At 38.5% G+C, this 23,336-nt stretch overlaps 1 protein-coding gene across 3 annotated transcripts in view; it reads left to right on the top strand.

Moving 5' to 3' along the window:
• LPCAT1 (lysophosphatidylcholine acyltransferase 1) overlaps positions 1–22,281 on the top strand; it is a 65,072-nt gene extending 42,791 nt beyond the window's left edge. For 2 of the 3 annotated variants that reach the window (XM_065629522.1, XM_065629521.1), the window contains 4 exons: positions 5,810–5,963; positions 6,850–6,948; positions 10,144–10,282; positions 15,746–16,623. In XM_065629522.1, the coding sequence (XP_065485594.1) occupies positions 5,810–5,963; positions 6,850–6,948; positions 10,144–10,282; positions 15,746–15,930 (577 nt within the window). In that variant the 3' untranslated portion in view covers positions 15,931–16,623. Of the gene's footprint in view, positions 1–5,809; positions 5,964–6,849; positions 6,949–10,143; positions 10,283–15,745; positions 16,624–17,590 lie in introns of those variants that run through there. The other variant, XM_065629520.1, reaches the window with a different exon arrangement.
• The last annotated feature ends 1,055 nt before the right edge of the window (positions 22,282–23,336 follow it).

The following is a 23,336-nucleotide window of genomic DNA, read 5'->3' as shown; positions in this document are numbered from 1 at the left end:
TAGGTTAGTGCTAGGTGGACTTTCTAATGAAACCATAGCTTAGTATATGCAGTGTGGTTCGGCACATCTCTCTTCTCACAGCTGCAGTTCCCTCTGGGTTTACCTTTCAGAAAAGCTTCAGCAAACAGTGAAAAAAATCACCTAATCCAGGAAGAAGTACTTGTTGCTGCTGTTTTCAAATTTTTCTCTTGTTTCTCCTCGCATCCTACTGAACAACCACAAACTAAATTTATAGCCTCATCCTATTAGCTGTTTTAATCAATAAACATCCTTCTCCGTTTTTGTCACTTCCTCTAAATATATAGAACATAGTTTCATGTTTTCATTCTATATTTTACTTTCACTAATATTTGCTTCATCTTCCAACTCGTTTACATAAATGAAAAAAAAAAAAAAAAGACAAACATGTATTGGAGGTTAAGGAGTGTAGGACAGCATACATCGTGCATTGACAAGTATATATTAATTCATTGTTGGTACCTCCATCTGAAAAGCATTCCAGTAGGATAGGAAAGACTTTTAAGAGGAAGCAGAGATTCTGGCTTTATTCTAAAGGCTCTGAATTTACAGTACTAAGAAAAAAAAAAAAAGCCCACCTCTCTTATTATGCCATTGTTAATCCCAGGATTCAGTTTAATCCTCTTGTTAAATTGTCTGAATTCTGTCTGTTCAATTTAAAGCTGTTCTTTCAAATTAGGCTTTTCTGGGTTTATGTTTTGGCCTCTAAAACAATTATGTGCATTTGTGAGTGAGGTTCCCCACAACCCAAAAGTTCTCTGTCTGGTTTGAGCAATTGTATACCGGTGAAATATTATCCTGTCTCGATTTGGGTGTGTGCCAGTAAGAAGGCTATTACAATGGTATTTTTCTGGCACAATTGGATGAAGATTGTAATATGACTTCATCTCTAATTCATGTTTGGCGATGCAGTCATTTTGCTATTTATTCAAAGGTTTTGAGGCCAGAGAGGCATTAAGATCATCCAGTTCCATACCTAAATACCTGGAACAGTAAATTTCATCCAATGCATTTTTGTATCCAGCCTTAATACTTGTTTTTGAACAATAACATATCTTCAAGGTAACATCCAGTTTTAAGTGCAAGATTTTGATCGTAAGGTCGGTTTGGGGTTAGATTGTATGAAATCAAGTTATACCTTAGTTTGCTTCACTGCGGAGTTGTTTCTGTTCACATTATGTATCTACAGGATTCATTGATGTTGTCTGTAAAATTTGCTTAGTCTGTGCTTGGCTGGATGGGATCCAATCCAGAAGCCATGAAGCCAGAGTAGCGAGTTCTCATGCTTCATCTAATGAAGAGCTTGGGCTCTGTTAACACAGCTGTACAGCTACCAGGTCACAACTTGCTGAAACTCAGCTGCCTCATGCTGAACTCTGTAGCAAAAAGACAGCTGTATCAACAAGGTGAATTGATCCATAGTCTCATCTTCTCAAATTCTGCACTCATTAGTCCTCAAGCAGTTATGCTTCTTTTGAGCCTGATAATCTGTGTCTGACCAGTGAGCTATTTGCAGTCTTTATTGCAGCTTTCATACATTGTAAATCCACTGCTTCATTTGATGAATTGTTCCACAATTACTTGCCCCACTGTTTGAAGTGATTCTCTATTTGTACTTTGACTGGATCAATTACCATGTTGTAGACTTTGCAGCTTGTTTGGATTTTGTGCCTTATTAAAGACCTCTTCAGATATCTTCTCCTTCAGAAAGTATTAATAAAGTATAATTAAGTCTTCATCTTTTTATGAGATGCTTTTTATGATCTGCTTTAGTGTAGTTGCCTGCAAGGACATCCTTAGGTTCTGATTTGAATTGATTTCCTATTATTGTCTCAAGCTTCTGTTCGTTCTAATTCCTGCATTAATTTTGCTCATGAAGGAGGAGGACTGTTTAGCCTTAATTGTTGTTCCCCTTTCTTATGGAACTATGGCTTTTTGGCCATTAGGAGCTCCATACAGAATTCTCAGTTTTCAGTCAAATTATTTTCTAATTCTTTTTAGTTGTGATTACTCTCAGTTTTAATTGCTTTATTTCCCGAAAATTAGACACACCTCTCCTCTCTTCCAAAAAAAAAAAAAAAGGCAAATGTAGCACATACTGCAATCTAAAATAGAAATTTCTTGTTAATGACTGTGTTCTGCTTGCTATTAGATGAGGCTTTATAAAGTAAGGTCTGGATGTAACCTGAAATTTTGTTCAAGTAATTCCAATGATCCAGGCACATTGCATCTTTTTGGCAGAAAGAGGAGAGGAAAAAAAAAAAACCTTATCAAACTTTTAGCCGGATTAAGGATCATCTGTCTGCTTATCCTGTGCTTGATTTTTTTTTTTTTTTAACTGATCTTTTTTCTCTTGCTTTCTGTCTGCCCTTCAATTTGTTAACATTCAGTACTCTGCTACAGCATTATTTACTTAATCGCTTTCTGGTTATTTTTCTCAAATCTTTTACTTTTAAAACCCCAGATCTGGCAAGGGTGTATGTGTCTCACACCCTTCTGGTTTAGTCACTGTTTTCTACTTCCTGATTTTTCTTATGCATTTGCAGTCTTCTTGGCAACTATTCTTTAAAATTTAAGTTTTTCATCTACTTTATCCAGTTGGCCATAAGGATCGTACCAGGCAATGCCCCTATAGGCTCACGAGATCTGCAAGGAGGAGATAACTACCTCATAATCCTGGTGCCTCTTGCTCAACAGCACTTACCGTCCAGACTACAATGCAAACTTCTACTGTCCCTCTGTGCCTGAAATAGTCGTCCAGACTGTAGGTGGAGATTTGCATCCCCAAAGTAATAACCCCTCACAGCTAACTAACAGTGCCATGACTTCAGAGTGTTTAGGGATCATCTATAACAAGAAAAAAAGACTCTGGATGATGTTGTCCATCTACATTCATGATAAAAACAATACTGTCCGTTACAGGAGTTGATCACAGATCAGGCTTAACATAGCTAACGCCAGCCATGATGGCCCCTGCCTTGTGGACTCAGAAGGTCAGATTTGCAGCTGTTCAGTATCCTTTCTCCATTATGACAAGAACTTGCACAGAAGTACATCAGCAGACATAAAACTGAATGTATCGTGCTTTTCTGGCTTTCGGCATGTTTGCAGTTTACAGTAGCGAGCTTACAGGGTACAGCTGTTCTAATGCAACTTCCATCATTGTGAGACACTAGAAGTTTTTTGGCAGGTTCCCACCATGCAAGAAAGGAGTTTGTTTTCAAATCGTCAAATGCAGCTAAAACTAGCTTTAAGGAGGCAAGATATCTCACTTGCTAAAAATAGTGGTAATTATGCTGAAAATATCCTACCTTCAGGGATCTGGTTTTCCTTGTGAAGTCTGCTGTGAAGGATTTAATGTGCAGAGCTGTTAATCTTGAAAATGTCCTTTCCATCTTCAGGGACTTGGGAATGACTTTTTGTTCTCTTTAGTGCACACTGGCCTAAAAAATGAAGCAAAATGCCACAACAGCAAATAACATTATGTATCGTAAAGCTGCTTTTATTATGTATCATGCAAAGAAGCCATTAGGCAAACAAGCATGATTTTATGAGCAAAGCCATCCACTGTTGGCTTTCTAGCTTTTATATCCTCCATTGGGAGAAAAGTAACAATTTTAAAGTAATTAAAACATTCAAACTATTTCACTTTGATTCAGAACCCATTGCAGGATTTGGAACGCTTGGCTTCAAAATACTTCAGCATAGTAGGTCATGGTCATCCACACATCAATTACTTTCTGATTCTGAAAGGGCCAGAGGGAAGTAAGCACACCTTGGATTACCAGAAGTACAATGCATTCATGCTCAGGCTAAAGGCATAAATTTGCCTCACTGAATCACGTACTGTTTTGGAGATTGGCTCACATCCTAAGATTTGTAGTAAGCCATGCTACTTTCTGTACAAAGTTTTGCCTTCAAACTTTTTAGCTTTTTGGACTTAATTGACTGGCGAAGAGAAGATCTCACAAGTCTCTAATACTGCTCGACAAAGGAGTACTTGCTTGGTTCTAGAAGGTGAATTTTGAGTCAATTCATTGCAAATCAAATCTCTCTGATGTCAAGGCAGATGTTAGGCTGCGTATTTTGTGTCAGCGAGGGCTTATCTCAAGGAAAGATTCGGATGCCAGCTGTCCTCCTCCTACACTTAAAATCCACTTCGGCTGCTACAATGGGGATGTATTAACTCTGGACACTTCTTATATGTAATCCCGTATGTGAGAAGCTGAGTTATGTGTGCATCTCAAATCCTCCATGGATTTCTTTGTCAGTGTTCCTGCTACTTTTCCACTTGATCATGGAAACAAAATGTTTGCAGAGCAGCGTTTCGCTCTTCTTTTTATGCTGTCTAGGACCAAAACTTAAGAGAGGAGCTTTAATGCCAGGATGGAGAACATATGAATGTTCTGTAGGGGCTGCGGGCCTCTGGGAGAATTCATGCGTATTCAGGTCTTTTCATTGAGAAATATAGGGCTTGGCATTGTTTAGTTAGTACATTTTTGGTAAGTCAGTTTAGGTAATGGCAGACAGCACAGTTGTTGTGTTTTTACTTAAAAGCAGTGATTTTTCAGAAGAGTCATTTCAGCAAGCAATCAAGGTCTGGAGCTGACGTACCAGATACAGAGATGTTCTTAATTTCTTCAGAAGCTCCTGAGAATGCTGATATTAAGTATTTTATTCATTCTTGTCACAGGAAGCTGCTGAGGAGTCCCAGCTGTAGTCTAGGAACAATTCTTGTGTGAGTTTGTGAATTCTGTAAATAACTGCTTTTCATTGTCTGCAGCAGCAAACAGCAAACCAGACAGCTGCAGAATAATATTGTAGAAGACTTTGTTGGCTTCTTTTGTCTTCAGACTGGAAAGTTTGCCTGTGTTACTCTAAATCAGTTCAGAGCAAACTTCCTGATCAAGATTTGGTGGTTGTTGTATTAGGGGGGGAATTTACTTTTCCTCACATACCAGAGCACCATTTACTGTATTCATAGTAAGACTTGTTTTTGCTAAGCAAAAACAGGAAGCTTGACTTAGGGGAAGAGGGAAGAAAAACAAAACAAACAAACCAAACCAAAAAGAACCAAAAAAACAAACCCACACAAAAAAACCCCACACAACCATGCAGTAGATATTTGCATAGATATAAAGCTGCTCATTCATCAGTCAAAATCTAGTCTTGCAGTTGGAAGGACTGAGGGAACTTCTTTAGCAGTATTAACTGATATAACTTTGTTTGAGTCACCTCATGATCGTGTCCAGCTCCAGACTGAACGTGAAAAATGAGGACTGACAAACAGGATTAACAGTATAATCGCTATTATGTAATCCCCTATTTCTTTTAGGCAAGATGCATCAGGTCTTTCCTGTTTGGTGACATTAGTAAATTTGGAATCGTAATTGGTTTATGTTACTGTCCTACAACATGGTCATATTCAGGTGACCTAAATCCCACCTAGTTCCCCATGCCTGGTATTTCCTATTAGCTAGTTCTAGCCTGTGTTTCTTGTTCATGTTGAACTGCTTATACATACAGCTTATAATCAAGGTAAAATAGAGGACATTAGTTTATGACCAGGGTTCCTAAGCTCTTGCAGTGATTTCTAATACAGTTCAAGAACTAATGGTAGCCTTAAGATTACAGGAGTATGTTATTTTATAATAAAGTTGCGTAGTAATTCTGATTCCAGATTTTGTAATGGTTTACACCATTATCATCCATTGCTTCATTTGACATATTGAAATTTGTATTGTAAAACTGGTTTTATTTTTAAAATGTGCAAAAATAATATGCTTTCTAGGCTGAAGCCAGAAACACTTGAAGATGATCTTGATAAATATGCTGCAAGGGCAATGAAAATGAAAAAAGGAAAAGTTAATCTTAAAGCATTTTCAGCATACTTGGGATTTCCAGTTTCTCACACATTAGAAAGTATGTTTGCCCTTTTTGATGAGGTAAGAAACATCATGTTTAAAAATTGTACTGCTTTTGGTATACTCTGCTTTGGCCTAGTTCTGTTCCAGTTTAATTCACTGAGCTCCAATTTGGGCCAGTGCTAATTGCTATTGAGCATTTCACCACTGTATATGCCTACCGCATTTCCCTTTCAGCAAGGTAAGAGCACCTATTGTCAACTAAAGAAAGCATTCAGGTAGAAGTTAAAAGGAGTATCAGTCGGACAAAACTGACTTTCTTTCTAGACGCAAAATATGAAGAGGAAGAAAGGTTCAGGCTAAACCTCTGCTGCAGCTAGTTGAAACTGAATGCCATGCCTGCTAGCTGATATTTCGCTTACCTTGTAAATAAATCACTAGTTCTTCTAGGATGCCTGAAACCTGAAGGACCTAGTAACTGGCAAATAAGGCAGGTTTTCATTCCTCTGGCAATCAGTCAGGATGGGGACATGACTGTTGTCTTTGTCTGGATGAGGTACTGTTTGCACCAGGAGATGGAGATGACCACAGTGTTCTCTCATAGACCAAAGAGCAGATGTCATGTATTCAGGGCTTATATTAGGCTACCTTGCCTTCTGGTTCTCCGATTTTAATTTCAACCTGGTAATTCAAATGGTTTAACATAAAAATCTTAAATATGCAAGTGAAAAGTGACAGTAGCAGCACTGTCTTCCAAGAATCTTTGAATTGAGACTTCTGACTGAGACTCTGAAAAGGGCCTGCAGAGCTTTGATGACCCAGGTTCTTGCCCTGAATTAATTCAATTTTTTTTGCAGTGGCATACGTAATGATCTTTCTGCATATTCCATGTCTTTGGCAACTGTTGGTAATTTATGAAAGTTCTGAGACAAATTGCAGTATTTTGAGGTGAGGTTTTGCTTCACAGAATGAAGAGGGCAGAATTGACATTCGGGAATTTGTCGTTGCTCTGTCAGTTGTCTGTAAGCCATCCAAAACTCTGGAAACAATTCAGTTGGCATTTCAGGTAAGCAGCATTTTCTTCCTCTATGTAGTTTACCGTTTTTTAAAGAAATGATTAATACTGCCATTGGACTTAACAAGTTTGTTTTACATGACCTTTTAATACATAATTACATTTTAAAATAACATTAACGGAAGGTTAGAGATCATCTTCGGAGGGAATGCACTGCAGGTTTAAGTTGTGTAAAACTATGGAAGTTTGCAGTTTGAAATTGTTCTCTGTGGTGACGTGCAGAAACAACTTTACAACCTATAAAGTCATAAAACTTTACAACTCACAAGGTTATAAAGCGGTATGTTTATTCAATGTCAGGCGCGTGAAGGATCATTCCTTTAATCTTGCACGCACCTTCTAACAATAGAAGGTGTGCTTATATACAGCAAGGTGTTACATATTCATAGTAAACCCAGGTACAGCTATACATATTCATAACCTTTCCCCGAGAAGGCGTTTCTTATTAAAGTGAGTCCCAGGAAATCATTTCCATAGTCCCCTCCTTGACCCCTCCCTGTTGCGCCTGCGCAGTGTCAGCTGGTGGTCTTGAGGAGGGGTCTTTGGATGAAGGCTCCTTCAGCTTCGTCACTGTGAACTTTTTACCTTTGGTTTGGTATGCTGAATTGACTTAAACCTAAACTGCCAAGTCAGTTGAAACCAGATTGATGCCCTCCTTTCTGCTGTAAATCTTTGTTGTCTCGTCTCCTCCAGGTTACATCTGGGTTCTGTAAAACTTCTTATCTGTGCATTCAATGAGGCTCTGTGTCTTAACATAATACACAAAACTCTAGGCCCTTGCTACATGGTTAACCCTTTAATTGTTAGTTCCCTGTAACAGTGGAACTCTGGTAGAATCTTTTACAGCACATTGAGTCTCACACCTGAAGTCCTTCGTATTGGTTCCTCTAAACTAAAGGCTAATGAGTTGTAGTTAATAAAATATTTTAAAACTTTCCTACGTGTTAATAGAGATTGTTTTTACCCCCTCTTCTAGATAAGATTTTCTTCCCTCTTAGTCTTGCTGTGGTTTTGTGTTGGTGCTGCAGTCTCTGCCCAGACTTCTTGCTTCCCAGAAGTGCTCCTGATGCTGCTCTAGTCTCAGTGGTTTGTTGTAGCATCAGCACAGGTGGTCAGTGCAGACTTTTTGGGAAAGCGACAGCAACAACACTTAATACTTGCCATTCCAATGGGTTTGCCTAACACCTCAATTTATTACTTTTTAATTAATTTCTGTAATATTGCTATTTCAACACATAAACGCTGCTGCATCGGCATCATATTTTCCTTTGCCTCAAACTCACATGGCCTTTAGCGTTACCGAAGCTAAAGAGTGCTAACTCTTGATGCTGTCGTCACGGATGAATGCACGGAGTTAAGGACATTTGTTTTCCTGGTACTATAATACATGGCACCCTTATTTTCTGAGTAGTTGTCTTCAGGTTTTTTAGCATACCTGTGTTATTATCTTAACTATGTTTTGCTAAAGAAATGAGGATCTTGTGAATGTTTAGTGTTGACATCTCTCATTCTTACCCTTTAGCCAGTATCAAACAAATTTGACAAAGAAGGAAGGAACAAAAATAATTTAGTTCCTATGAGTGTGGGGAGAGATCCGCCTCTAATAGCTGCTGTTACTGCTACTTCTGTGGGAAAAGCAGAAAGGTTTCTGTCCTTGCTGATTCCATTTGATCTATATGATGGCATAGAGAAACAGTCAGGTGCTGTTTGGTCAGCTCTGTCCATTCATACGAAAATGAACAAGCTTAAAGTAAACTTGAAGGTGGGTTTTGGGCAGTATTTCAGTGAAATTTAGCTGTCATGATGCATGATGTACAATATACTTTTGCGATTTTAGAGGAAGAAAAGCTCAGATTGGGCAGTTATTTTCTTTTTGGAAGCACCTAACTTAAAATAAGAAAGTTGGAAAAATTCTGTTATTCACTATCTGCTCTGTTCTTCAACTCATAATACATAATTTTGAGTCCTCTGGTTAATTGCAAAATATAAAGTTAACTGTAGAACTGCAAAGCAGTTCTGTGCATGTACGAAGAAGGGGAAGTACTCAGCAAAGGGAAGCAGGTATGGCTCATTTTTGTCCTGCTAGTGATGGTTGGAAGGGTTAAAAAAAGTCTCAAGTTGAAGAAATTTTGCTCACAGTATTCTAGAAAACAAAGGGAAAGAACCTTTTTTTTTTTTTTTTCTTTCCCTTCAGTCCTTTCTTCCCTGTTATCCTGGGTTTGTGTACAGTAAGATATTCACACAGCTTATTGGGAGCCAGTTCATGAATGTGTGACTTTGAACAGATGCTGTCCTCTGCCCTGTGTTGCTTTTTGCAAAGCAGTTTGCCATTTTTTTTCAGGAATAAAGTGCAACATTTCACATAGTCTGTCTTAATTTCCATTTCACAGGAAAGTTCAGTTATTGTAGAAAGTTTAATGAAGTTGTATTGGTTACAGATGTTTTGAAATATTTGGGTTCTTTTCTTGGGAAAGCTCTGTACATATACAAAGATAGAATAGACTATGAAGAATTATTTTTAGTTATCAGTCTCCTGTCAGTAGTAAATCTAACTCTTTCTGTGATGAAACTCTGCTTCATGACTTCAGAATATTCAAATTATTCTTTCTTAGAATAAGTATTTGTAGAAAATTATAGGCCCATCACTTTAGAGGGTAGGATTCTCCTGATTAATATACCGCCATTTAGATGTAGGTATTTTATGGAAACTGGCTGTTGAATTAGTTGGATGTTGGTCAAAGGAATCTTGAGTTTTACATCTGACCAAATAGAAACGATATCTGCTTTAGGCTGACCTAAATACATCTCCTGATTCCACAGACCCTCTCGGAGTTTGGACACGTAGCTCAAGAGACTAAAAATTAGTTTGTTAGATACCTGCAAAACATGTTAGTGCTAAACAGTCTTGTCTCTGAATATCACTGAAATTCCAGTGGTTAGGCATATAAACATGGGTTTTTTTCTGAATATAGCAAGCTTTACTTTCTAAGCATACGGATGTGAACTGATAATCAATGTTCTCTTTTACCCAGACTAATCAGATATCCTTAGTAGATCACATCAATCTGAGAGTGACTTGAATTTCCAATGCAAAATTAAAATCTGTTATAACTTCTTAGCGCGGTGCTCTTTCTAGGAGTCAGCATTCAGCTTTGCAATGATTTATCTTGCCGTCTTGATTCATAGCTGTACCAGTCGGAAAATGGAGCTATAACAGAAGAGGATTTAGCCCATATTCTGAAGACTGCTATGGGTGTGTCACAGATTAATGTTACTCATCTTTTTAGAGCTGTAGATGGAGAAGGAAAAGGAAATATCACATACGGTAAGTGTTTTACGTGGATCTGAACTGTCACAAAATGTTAAGTTGTCTGAACTCGTGTTGATATACACACCAGTTATTTTTATTAAACTTTACCTTTTTAGTTGACTTGTTGGCTTTAATAATGGTAAAAGCACTGCAGGAAAAGGTACATTTACATTTTAAAACAAATATTTGAGTTTCACCTTTAATATCAAATGTCATGTTTACATGTTTTCAGAGGTTTTTCCCTTCCACATTAAGTCAGGCAATACCTGGATTAGCTCTTTCAGCATATTCTGTTCTGTGACTTCTGTGTCATGTGAATATGTATTTTTAAGAAAGCTGTCTTAGCTCTATCCTCTTGTTTTGTCTCTTGTATCTGTTCCCCACTACTCCTATGTTTCAGTCGTACAATATGTATGTAAAGCTTCAACTACAGAACTATTTTAGTTATTGGAGTGAGAATCATTGCTGCTACCCTCCACTTTTTTTTCCTGACTCTTATGTCTTGCCTCCTTGTTTCCTGCTGTACCTACCCCTTTCCTTTCTGTACTTCTCATCTGTCACATCCCCAGCATTTCCATCTCCATCCTACACTGTTGCCTTTTTCTTGCCTATCTCTGTTGCTCCTTTTTGTCTCCCAACTCATTTGGGGCGTGACTCAGCTCTTCACCCCACCCCCCCATCACCAGTGTCAAAAATACCAGCCCAGAATCTAAGCTGGTAAGCCTAGAAGAACTCTAATTTTGGCATACTTCATTGTTTGAGAATAGCTAAATTTGAAATATTGTACATGTGATCTCGCACCAGTTCATGTGAGTTACCAAAGAATTCTTTTAATATCCACCTTTAATAGTACTTAGTTGCATTTAAATCTGCATTGTACTCCTGAATGGTCATGGTGTGTTCCCATCTCACAAGAAAATCTGGACCACTGAGCCACAGCAGTGGCCACCAAAGTGCTTAGCTCTCATTTTCACTATTTCTTGAAGTCAAGAGTAGTCTTTTGTGAGGCTACACAAAGTAGGATGGTATTTACATCACTTAGAAACTTTGCTGGGATCTTTTTCTGAGAGAAGTGCTCATTTTATAATGTAAACATTGCACCGAAATTTTAAACGTATCTGAAAGCTAATAGTGAGAACAAATGTCCGATTTATTGTGGCAGAGAATTAGAAGGTTAAAATAAACTTTTGGTATTGCATTGCTGTCTTGAAAGTTCGTGCCATAAATATTCAGTCTCTTGCCTTTCCTGAAAATATGTGCAACTTTCCACATACTCAATTCGTTGCACTTAAATACTGAGAAAGGAGAGGTGGAAAATTTGCAAACTACAGCTTTTCTGAAGGCGTTGTCCGGACAAGTTCTGAGAAATCAAACCTTTGTATCTGATGGAAGAGTACTGACACATTACTTTGGTTACAGAGAGCAGAGGGGTCTGCTCACAAGCTCCTTCTTTCTAGGGTGTTAGAATGTGAAGCAGGAATATTAAGTCTTCAGTCTTGTAAGAACAAAAATTAAAACACCCAAAGTATCAAACCTAAATTGCTGCATGTATAGCAGAGTCCTTGAAGCCAGAGATCTCATCCCAAAGCAAAAGCTCAGGTTGCAGGTAAACAGAATAACAAATATCAATGTAGTTATAAAATCTCAATGTTGTTAATGTTGGATCAGAATTGTTAGAAATCTGAGGTTTTTGTCAGGTGTTTAAAAATACACTAATTGCCAAAGAGATGTTCATTGTTTCAGTTCTCTTAAGCAGTGTGCTGTTAGCTTAACTTTTTATATGCAGCTTACATCCAAAGCTCATCCCTTCACTGTAATCTAGAGAGAGGCAAGATTTCTCAATCTTAAGACACGATTCTGGAGAATTTGAATAGGTTCTGTGAGTGGGCATTGCAAATTCTAGGAATCTGTCCACCTGCTCTTGACAAACAAATTATGACTGTGAAACTGTTCTGAAGACTCCCTTGCTTGCTGGTAACAACAAGAAAGAGGGAATTTGCAGTATTGTGAATATCCATATGAATGAACGTTCAGAGAAGGAAGAATTATTTGTTCTCTAAAATGTAGATTCCTTACCTAATTAACCACAGGATTATCCTATTAAGCTCCCATACACTAAATTAATATGTATCTGAGGGGAAACAAAAACTAGAGGAGATTCATGAACATAGAGCTTCCATGAGGAGCATCAAGTTGTGGGAGCAAGTGTAGAGTCTTGCATCTGGGCAGGAACAACCCCAGGTTCCAGTATAAGCTGGGGAAGGACCTGTTAGAGAGCAGTGTAGGGGAAAGGGACCTGGGGGTCCTGGTGGACAGCAGGATGACCATGAGCCAGCACTGTGCCCTTGCGGCCAAGAAGGCCAATGGCATCCTGGGGTGTATTAGAAGGGGGGTGGTTGGTAAGTCGAGAGAGGTTCTCCTTCCCCTCTACTCTGCCCTGGTGAGACCTCATCTGGAATATTGTGTCCAGTTCTGGGCCCCTCAGTTCAAGAAGGACAGGGAACTGCTGGAGAGAGTCCAGCGCAGGGCCACAAAGATGATGGAGTGGAGCATCTCCCTTATGAGGAAAGGCTGAGAGAGCTGGGTCTCTTTAGCTTGGAGGAGACTGAGGGGTGACCTTGTTAATGTTTATAAATATATAAAGGGTGAGTGTCACAAGGATGGAGCCAGGCTCTTCTCGGTGACAACCAATGGTAGGACAAGGGGCAATGGATACAAACGAACACAGGAGGTTCCACTTAAATATGAGAAGAAACTTCTTTACAGTGAGGGTGACAGAACACTGGATCAGGCTGCCCAGGGAGGTTGTGGAGTCTCTGTCTCTGGAGACATTCAAAATCTGCCTGGACGCCTTCCTGCGTAACCTCATCTAGGTGTTCCTGCTCTGGCGGGGGGATTGGACTAGATGATCTTTCGAGGTCCCTTCCAATCCCTAACATTCTATGATTCTATGAGGGTATTGCAAAGGCAAGAGAAAAATCTCTTGAAGTTCTTGTAGTATATATGGATACTTAGTGCAAAAATATAGACAGTGGTCTTAAAGAACTCCACTTTGGGTTCTTTCCTTTTTGTCTCTTTCTTCTTAGTAGGGGCAGGAAGCAAAATTACTTTTTTTCCCCAAGTAAATGACTAAGGTGATGTTTTCCTCCAGTTTAATGCTTCACAGTTGCTTTAAGCTTGAGCTGCAATATGAGACCTGTGGTTAGAAGTAATGCTGGAATAGTTTGTTTTTCCTATATCACCTTTTCTCATGCTTGTGATGAATTACGCAAATGGGATCCCAGGCACTTTTCTTTGAGCTCTGCTGTGTACAACTTTGACAAATATTCCTTAATAATATCTTCAGGACTTGTTTCAGCAAGACTCAAAATGTCTGCTTACTCAGAACTACCAGAAACATTATCCTGTTCAATTCAGTCCTCTCTGGAACCTGAGGTTTTTCATTTGGATCCAGTACTGATAAAACATTGAGGGGTGGATCCTGGTTGTCAGGATGCTGATCTGGATATAGACTATTGTACTTGTGTGAACAACTGCTTCGGGGGAGTTTCTGAATTTATTTTCTGAAAAGATACAGTAACTTTTGGAAGAATTACTTAGAATAGCATCTACAGTAAATATTCTAGTCTTTCCCATGCCAAAAAGGATTATGCTTAATGTGATTGAAAGAGCATCTTTGGTACTGTTGGTTGAAATTTTTATACTTGTCTTACCTTAGTTGGGCTAACTATCAGAATGACCTTTCCCAGAAAAGGCTATTTCTTCAAGGCCATTAATATGATGCACACATGATATATATTGTTACAAAAAGAAATAGATCCTTGGGATAGGCTTAAAGTGTCCATATGAAAAAATGGAATGTTTTCGTGTTCCTGCTGCAGGCTAGACCGGTTAAAGCTGATAGCTAGTTTTTCTCTCTCCTTGTTAACTGCAAAAAAAATATCATACTTTGTTGGGTTCACTGTTTTGATTCTGATGAATCAGTTTGCACTCATGTGTTTCTAATGTATTATTGCAACTACTGCCACTGTTGGAAAACGTCAGATGCATGGCATTCTTTGCTGTGAGATTATTAAAAAAAAAAAAAAAGTTGAACTTGCTTTAAATGTTATCAAAAGAAAAATTTTTGCTGTATACATTTTCAGACATTTAAGATATTTTTTCCCCCTTCATCATTTAGATGATGAATCAGCCTGTTGTACTTACAGGTTTTTAACATAGATGATAGCCTTGGTTTTCATGACCTGGACATCATCAGCTTTTGTTGACGTTACAGGGTCCAAAATACTTTAGATCCATATAAACTGTGGAAAAAGGATACCCACTTTTCCGTTTGCAGAAGGATGATGTTATGCTTATTGCATTCTCCCCACCTATCCCTTTGCAACAATTCAGAGACAGGGTTGCCCTACAACTTCAGTGCCCACGTGAGCCCAATGACATTCCCTTGCCCTTTGCACTAGTGAGAAAAACACGGTATCTCAGAGACAGGTGGCAGAGAGGGAGAGCTGTGATAGTTCCCCACTTCTGCAGCAGCCTGATGGTAGCGGGAGGAACTGGGCTTCAGTCCTGCAAAGGGCTCCATGGCTGTCATCTGCACTGCACTCCAGCGAACTCACAGCGTTGTCTGATCGGGAGCTCTTCTGGGAATACACAGTGAATTTGAGTGGGCCATGTGTGATACGCTGTAGGGGACTGAGTTGGCAATAGTGTTCACATCCAGCTTCTTCCAGTGTCAGTTTACATTATAAGAATAGCTTCTTGGCTTGGAATCCATACAGTATGTCGTATTCAAATCATGGCTGAGTAACAGCCATGTGGGCAAATTGTGACAAGGCCTCAGTGTCTGATTTTTAACACAAAATGTAACTTCTTGATGTTCAGGATTCCCCGTTCCACCAAGAACTAATCTTGCTCTTTTTTTTGTCTTTTCAGTATCCGATATTAACATCATTTTTTTTTATGTGTTTCAAAGTAATTCTCTTCTTTGCGTTATTATCTAAAATAATAGGAGTTCTGAAATGCTGAAATCTTGAAAGCGGAAGGCAGCAATGACAACTGTTATGTTGAAGGGAGTTATGAGTGCAAAGCATTAAGGGGCATATTTCCAAAAGACGTCCCAGATTTTAAGAAATGCCTACTCTTGCTGTTCATTGTTGCTCAGCCAGACAACTTCTGCCCTTCCCCCAGTGAACAGTAAGATGCTCTCTAAGGGCATGTGGTGCTCCGCATGCATTTTAATGCAAATCTGAGTCTGTTCACCCCTTCACCATACAAGCTAAGCTCTGGTTTGAAGTGTTTTAAGAGGACTTAGATAACACTGTGTGTCATCTCGGCTTCTGCTGAGAAGCTAAAACAAGCCGTATGTTAACTGCTGCTATTTTTCTCCAAAGTCATATGATTATTTATGTGTAAGTATTCAAATTTAGCATCCTTCTGTTTCAAAGAGCTGATTCTATGTAACGACGTTTTTTTTAGATGACTTCTACAGATTTGCTGAATTGCACCCACACTTTGCAAAAGACTATCTCTATGCTGATGAGATGGGAGCTGAGAGTGGCTTGGTGACTTCATCTCTTTTGGCTCCTAATGGTATCTGTACTGACTTCAGCCCTGAAAACGCTGAAGATAAAAACAATCCCCTGCAGAAGAAATTGAATTAACACTACAACTGTTACCTTCTTCTCCTGGTGAGAGGATTGTCTTTTCGTGGGATTTTCATAAGTCACTCCAATTATACCACAAATACCAGTTTTGTGTGTGAACGTTCTTTTACCTTAATACTGTTCTTTCAATCATATGTGCTGTATTTAACAACATATTCCAGGTTACTCTGAGGAAGGTGCTTTTATTTTTTTCAAGAAGGTCTTTGAAAGGCAAAGATGTGAATGTGCTTCATTCTTAATGTTCATATTTAAAAGGAAGCGGCACACTTATTTATATTCCATTGGCTAGTTTCATGTACAAAGTGTCGCACAAACTGTGCATGTATAAAGAAACTGTAGCTACTATGATGTTAAGTGCACTTTAGTGATTAGTGTTTTCCCTAGTTATGGGAATGTTTATTTGGGGCCAAACTTTGCTGTCCACATTTGAATAGTCAGTCCTGTTGATTTCAGTGGGTTTGTTCTCTTGAGCGAGACAAACATATTTTGGCCCTTTGTGTAGGTTTCAGTGAACAGTTTGGAAACAATAATGCAAAAACTTGCTAAGGATTATTTTTTATTGGTGAATGATGAAACTGTTTCAGTCTATTCCATGGTAGAATGAAAAGGAAAGGCTCCTTATCCCTCACCCCAATGCTTTTCTACTGTAATCTTCCGGATGCAATTAAAAACGAATTCTTTCCAAACTGACATACCACATACTTTTTGCAAATACGTGACAAAACTGTTTGTGCTTTTTTCTTATACTCAATTCAAGTCATGTCCACCCAACATTTAAATGGGAGATGTTTACACAATTGTATTTAATATAGGTTTATCAGGAATCACAGGTTTCTTTTGTAGCAAGCCTGTATATACAGATAACTTAGCATGGAACACACTATGTTGTATCAGCACAAGTTTGAAAAGGTTGCAGTTACTTCAGAGGTCAAGCCAGCAACAAGTTGCAGAACATCCTGAAGAAATGCTTGTTAAGTCTCTATAGCAACATTACATATACCACATATAATGTATATGAAGCTTAAAATAGTTTAGAACTGTTCGAAGAAGAAAAAAAAAAAACACCTAAAAGACTCGTATTACTAATGTTTCTTATCTTTCCTTTTGTAAAGCCATATGCCTTAATTACCAGTGGTGGTGTCAGAGAAAAAAATATTTTTAAATCATGGAGCTTCACTGATTAGGAAATGTGACAAAAGCCTCAAGAAAGAAGAACGATGACTCTGTCACAAAATAATTCTGATGGCAACTTCCAAACAAACAAAAAATACTTTCATATCATTTCTATGACTGATTTTGTAGGGCTGTGCTGAAATATGATGGTATTGTGTTTGGAAAACTGTTGAGATTTGAATCTTCCATATGTTAGAGTAATTTAAAACTAGATTTGAAAGGGAGGAATTTTAGCAGAAGGAAATCTGTTCGTACCAAATGCTTTTATTACTATTTTGTAAATAGCAGGAGGTGTTTTAAAGCTCATTTGGGTATTGGAATTTGTCCTTAGAAATTCCTAACTGTATGTGGCAAGTCTCCAGACTGAAACTGGCTTTAATACAAAAAGCATGGGGGAAAAAAAATTAAGAAATTATGCTTTCTGTGGGGTATGTGAAGGTGGGTCCTCATTTGGCAGTAATAATTAAATTTTTGATTTATCTAGGTAACACATGCCAAGCTGGCAGGCCTGCAGCAGACTGGCAGTCAAGACTTGAATTAAAGCTGATCATGACAAATAGAAATGGTTTGGAAAAATAAGGCATGGGAGGAATTACACTTAGGTAGGAATAGTCAGCTGCACAGACAGATAAGGGAGTGGGTATTACTGCATAAAACATCTTGGGGCAGGGATGGTATAGAGTATGACAAACTGAGCACTCTTAACTCATTGCTGCAGAAAAGATACTCGTTATAGTGGATGCATCAACAGTGTAGCCTGTGAGAAGCATGGCGGTGTTTCTGTGTTAGCAAGGTGTGATCGGGCCTTACCTGAAGTTTCTGTCCATGTTGGGACACCTGAGAAGGAGGGGGAATAGCTGGATAGAGTTGAAAACAGTCTTCAACTGTGGAAAAAGTTGCTATAGAGAAGATAGGAATAGTATTTTCTCCACATGGATGATAGATACAGGCTATTCATTCAAAAAGCAAGCTAAGGATTAGGAATATTTCTTTATAATACATGTAGTTAAGCTAAGGAGAATGGGTTATTCCAGGTGAGGTGAGGAGCCTTCCTTCACTGGAAGTTTTGAAAACAGGGCAGCTAAGATGGAGACTCCTGATTTTGTTAATCAAGCCCCAGGGTCATAGGGATACAACCTGAGGTCTGCTTTCTGTGTTTATACAATATGTATTTTAGTCAGTATGTAACGGAAGGCACATGAACTGTAGTCTGGGCATATTGCATCTCCTCTATAAGACTTTTTATGGTACGTGGCTCAAGCTGGCTAAGATTTTTCTTCGCATGTGAGCGTGGGAATTTGACCATTTCAGAGTGCAGGGGGTGAGATAGAGTTCCCCAAGACATATGTCTGAAAAGAAGAAAAAGGTAAGCTTAGTGTTCCACAGGCAGCTTTAGGGACAGAGAAGCTCCAGAGGAGGAGATCCTCTGTCTACATCTGTGAAAGAACAAGGAAAGCTGACTGAAGTTGGCTAAATATGAGAGGGAGATGTTTTCTAATTGTGGCGAGTGTAATAACTGCTTGTGTGCAACTCAAGCTGTGCAGAGGGTTTGGGTTGAAGGGCGCTGCAGCCTGCAATAGACGGGCCCTTAGGCAAACACCACATTGTGTGGTGAAGAGACACTGAAGGTCATTTGTGCCAGTGAGCTGGGTCCAGAGCTACTGCTGATGAAGAAGGCTGGTGACCACAGCGTTGTTTACTTGGCAAGCAAGTACACTTGGTGGAAGCAAACATTAAAAAACCAACCAAACAAAAACCAAACAACAAAAACGAAACAAAAAAAAAAAAAAAAAAAGGAAAAACCAAACACCACACTTAGATTCTGTAATGAATTGTAGAGGCGTAATAGGATGAATGATAGGATGAAGTCCTGATCAGTCTGCATGGAAACACTGTTAGATCACACATAATGTTACAAAAGCTGAGATTAATTAATATAACACAGGTAGTTTTAGCATCTGATTAAAAGCTCAGACCAAGTCAGATTAATTTTCCCACAGAGTGGGTCATCAGACCTTCTGAAATGTCTCATTCTGCTCCATCTGAAGCCTATGTTTTTCTAGCAGCATTTTCATGAGTATTCTACAATTAAGAAATGACAAATACATTGGCCAAGAGTTTTACATTGGCAAAACTTAATTTCAGCTCCTAAACTCATATTGAAGCACAGAAGTTCCCTGTGAACCAGGTGCTTCCAGCGGTGTGTTGCTGTTTAGGTATCTGAACTTCAGCTAATTTGGAAAACTTGAATGACTTACTTAATATGGCTAGATCTGTTCCAAAAAAGAAGGAAGAGTAGATCCAACAGTTCAAAATGGAAAGTAAGAATTTGTTGTCAGTGTCGTTGATAATTGGTTATTAATTACTAATGAGTCCAGCAAAACTGCAAGATCTGTTTCACAGCTAAGCAGGAAGACTGAGATTGCCAGTCCCAGCTAGGCAGAACTTAAGCCAGCTGTTCTTCAGTCAGAGGATGATCTCTTGAAGGTACTGCACCATCCTGCGTCCAAGTGGTGTCTGGGTCACTGGCAGTGCAGCCAGTGAGATTTCCTCTGCTCTCCCTGCCTTTTTCCTTTGAAGACTGAGAAAAAGTAATCAAACGGTGCCAGGAACTTTGTAAGACCTCCTTAAAGGTACAATCCTCCAGCTCCATCTCAGAGGAACAAACATGATCATTCTATGCGATAGCTATGGCAGTGGACTGGGTAGGCGTGTTAGTCACCAACACATTCTGATCAAAACATGCATAAATTCTATAATATCAAGGTAAAACTACTGATAGAATGCAGTAGCAAAGAGATCACCCATCAGACATGCCTGGACTTGGTCTGTGAAAATTTTCTGCATCTCATTGTGATCAAGTTAAGACAGTTTCTTTCTCTAGGAAACCCTTCAGATTTATATCAAGATAATAATTAATTTGACTTTTACAAGTGGAGGGGCGATTTGTTTTGTAAAAAACAGCTTCTTTTTCTCCAGATGGTAGCATGTGCTTTATCACTGAAGTGGCTGATACCAAGACACCAGAGGATTTAAGAGGCTTATAAAATTGAGAGTTTGTTTCTGTGAAATATGCTGAGACCTTTTTGCAGCAGTTAACACTCTGCCTAGATTGTCTTGCAAGTTCATTAAGCAAAATAATTTTACTAGCTGTGTGATGGTAGTGGCTGCTTATTCCATTTTCTTTAGCAAAGTGGCAGAGCAGGGTACTCCTGTGCAGGCTGACTGCAGGAGGCCACCTGTAACTGGCTAAAGATGTATATGCAGTTCTCAAGTGATCAGTGTCTGGGAATCGAAACAGTAGAATCACCTTAGCACAGTTTGCACCTGAGTAAGTTATTCCTGTTAATTAACTTATTTGTGGGTTTGGTTTTGGTGGGGTTTGTTTGTTTGGGATTTTTTTGTGGTTGGGTTTTTTTTGGTTGGTTGGTTTGGTTTTGTTTTTTACCAACATAGTTGTCATGCTTCTTTATTCTGAGCTAAATTGCACAGGGCCATATGAACGTCAGAGGTCATTTGAGGTTAGCTTGGGGATCTCGAAAAAGGTGCTGTATGATAATCTGTCAATATAGTGTTAAGTTTCATTTTTTTCACTTTGACCAAAAATGTTAGAAGCAAGAGAAAAGTCATAATGACTTTTGTACTGCTCTGTTTTGATATTATGAATGGGATGTCGTTTGAGACCGCCACTTCTGAGCCCAGGAGTCAGCTGGAGAAAAATCAGGCTGAACTTCTGGTCCTGAACCAGTAGAAAAGCCCATGAAGGCCAGCATGCCAGCAGAGCTTTCACTGCACACCTGGCCATTTCCCACAGTATAGAAGGATCTTTTCTGCCTCTTGGGCTGCTGAATTCAGTTTTCTCTGTCCCTGGCTCTTGGTTGTGCTCTCAATTCTTTGTAGTTGTACTGCAGCCTGAGGGAGACCTCGCTGCTTCTTAAGTGGCATTCGTGGACTTTTCTCCCGGAGCCATAAGCGGCAGGTGACTATTAAAGTAATGTTCTGGTAATGCTACCTGAAAGTGAAGGCCTGTGCACTGCTTTAGTTTGTGCCTGCTGTTAAGGAAAGGATTGCATTTTCTTTTCCCACACTTCAACAGTTGCAGGTGAATCCAGGTGACAGCAGGTATGAAAAAGCTTATGAGATTCTCCTTGTTCCTGTGAAGAATAAGAAATTAAATTTATAGTACAATGAAACCTTAAATTGGATTGACTTCTGACTCACTGTATCACTTTCAGTGTGTGCCTGTTTACTTCCAAGTTCCAAATGCAGCATCTATAAATGTGATAGCAAACAAAGTCTCCTTGTGGATACTGAAGAAAGCTGAAGCTCAGACACTTTTCATCCTACCATGGTACTGGAGATGAAATTCATCTGCGATAGGTTATTTCTAAGTCTATGAATGTATACGGGGAAAACCCAAATACATGTCTTTTATTCACTATCCAACATGAAGGCAATTTTGTATTTTAAATGCTAAAGAAACAAACTTGTAAAGATCTTGTATGCCCTAAGTATATATTTTTGTCCCATGTTTTCTTTTATAATGAAGTTCAAGCAAAATATTTCTTATATTTCAGAAGGGAGGTTTAGGTTAGCCGGTGCTGTACTTTCCAGACTACAAAAGCAGTTTCTAAGTAAACATCTGAAAATGAAATTGTATTTTTAAATATGTAGATTAGAATTCTTTACGTTAAACATCTCTCCTTAGCAATTGTATATACTTAGACAAAAAGCTAAACCGTGGCAGCTTCTTGTCTGTATAGTCGTGTTTGGCGATTTGTTTATATTGTTTTCTCCAATTGCTCAAAGGGTATTAAGAGCTCCATGTAAATCAGTAATGTTAGAAATAGAAGTCAGAAATAAATTTATTTAGAAGTGATAGATTTTTGTTTCCTAGAGGAGGACCAAGACTAAGCATCTGCTGACCTTGTGTTATGTACTATACAACTTCAATGTTGCGGCATTGTGCTGAAAGTATTTGGCATCTGATCAACGGGACCACTTTTTAAACCTTTTTGTAATTCCCAGCATCTCTCCACGTGTGCAAGACATTTCTAATTTGATTGCAGGTACTAGTTCATCTTTTTGGAAGAATAAAATTGAGTTATCAGCAAGCTGAGAAATAATTCAGGAAAAAAATGTTTTTGATCTATTGAATTATTGTTAAACTTGCATTGAGGATATAATTTATATATATTTGGAAAAAAATATTGCTATGTTTTTGAACATACTTGAGAATTTAAATGCAAAAGCAAAAAACTTAACCTTTTAAATGATCAAATTTTGGAATTTTCTCCTACCGCTACTGAATTCAAGTTAGGCACTGCCATGAAGAGGATGCGTTTAGTTGCAAACCTGTGCTGACAGAGCAGGAAGCTGTTCTGCAGGAACCAGCTTGCAAGGTATTACGTGCTTGTTCCATCAGTGGCACAACTTCTGACTTCAAGGCTGCTCAAGCAGACCTAGCGTGTTTGAAGATGCATATTGGCTGCAAGCTTTCTATTATAATAGCCCTTGGATATGCAGTGTGAATCTGTAACAATATATTGTGCTACTGGATAACATAACAATGATCTGAATGCATAATTTCTGCTGTAAATTTCCCTCCTATGGCTCCTATGGTATGTGTACATAGACTATTACCTTTGCACTGAACTGACTATACTTCATAAATGAAAAGCAAAAACAAGTAGTGTACTGAAGATGACTGTGGCTTGTGGTTCCAATTGTGGAAATACTTTTGCAGAGTGAAAAGTATAGCTTCAGTGCTACAAATTTGATTTTTTTAATCTTTTTTATTAACATGCATGGAAGAGTAAGGATATTTTTTAAAAATGAACTTGTTTTTGTACATTTTTCAATGTTTAAAACTATATGATTTAACATTACCTCTGAAGACCAGTGATCAGTAAATTCCTAAAGGAAATACCTCAAATTGAGCATTCTTTTCTTGTTAGTTGTCTGACAGGTTGAAATGGACTATAGCATGTGATGAACTGAGCCAAATGATGTGGATGCTTAAACTATGCTATAGAAGTCCTATGATGGTTTACTAAAAGGGAACTACATGATACACAAGTGTTGATGTGCAGTATACAATCATGGCTCATTTTGCCCAACTGGACATTCTCCTTATGAATGGCTTGTAAATTGAATTTTCAGCGTGAAGCCAAATTAAAAATGAAACAAAAATCGTTTGGTTTCCTCTGCATTTTTTTCTTAGATTTGAG

Source organism: Caloenas nicobarica, chromosome 2 (assembly GCF_036013445.1).
Source record: "Caloenas nicobarica isolate bCalNic1 chromosome 2, bCalNic1.hap1, whole genome shotgun sequence".
In the NCBI taxonomy this organism is placed as follows: domain Eukaryota; kingdom Metazoa; phylum Chordata; class Aves; order Columbiformes; family Columbidae; genus Caloenas; species Caloenas nicobarica.
This window is presented reverse-complemented; position numbering and strand designations above follow the sequence as displayed.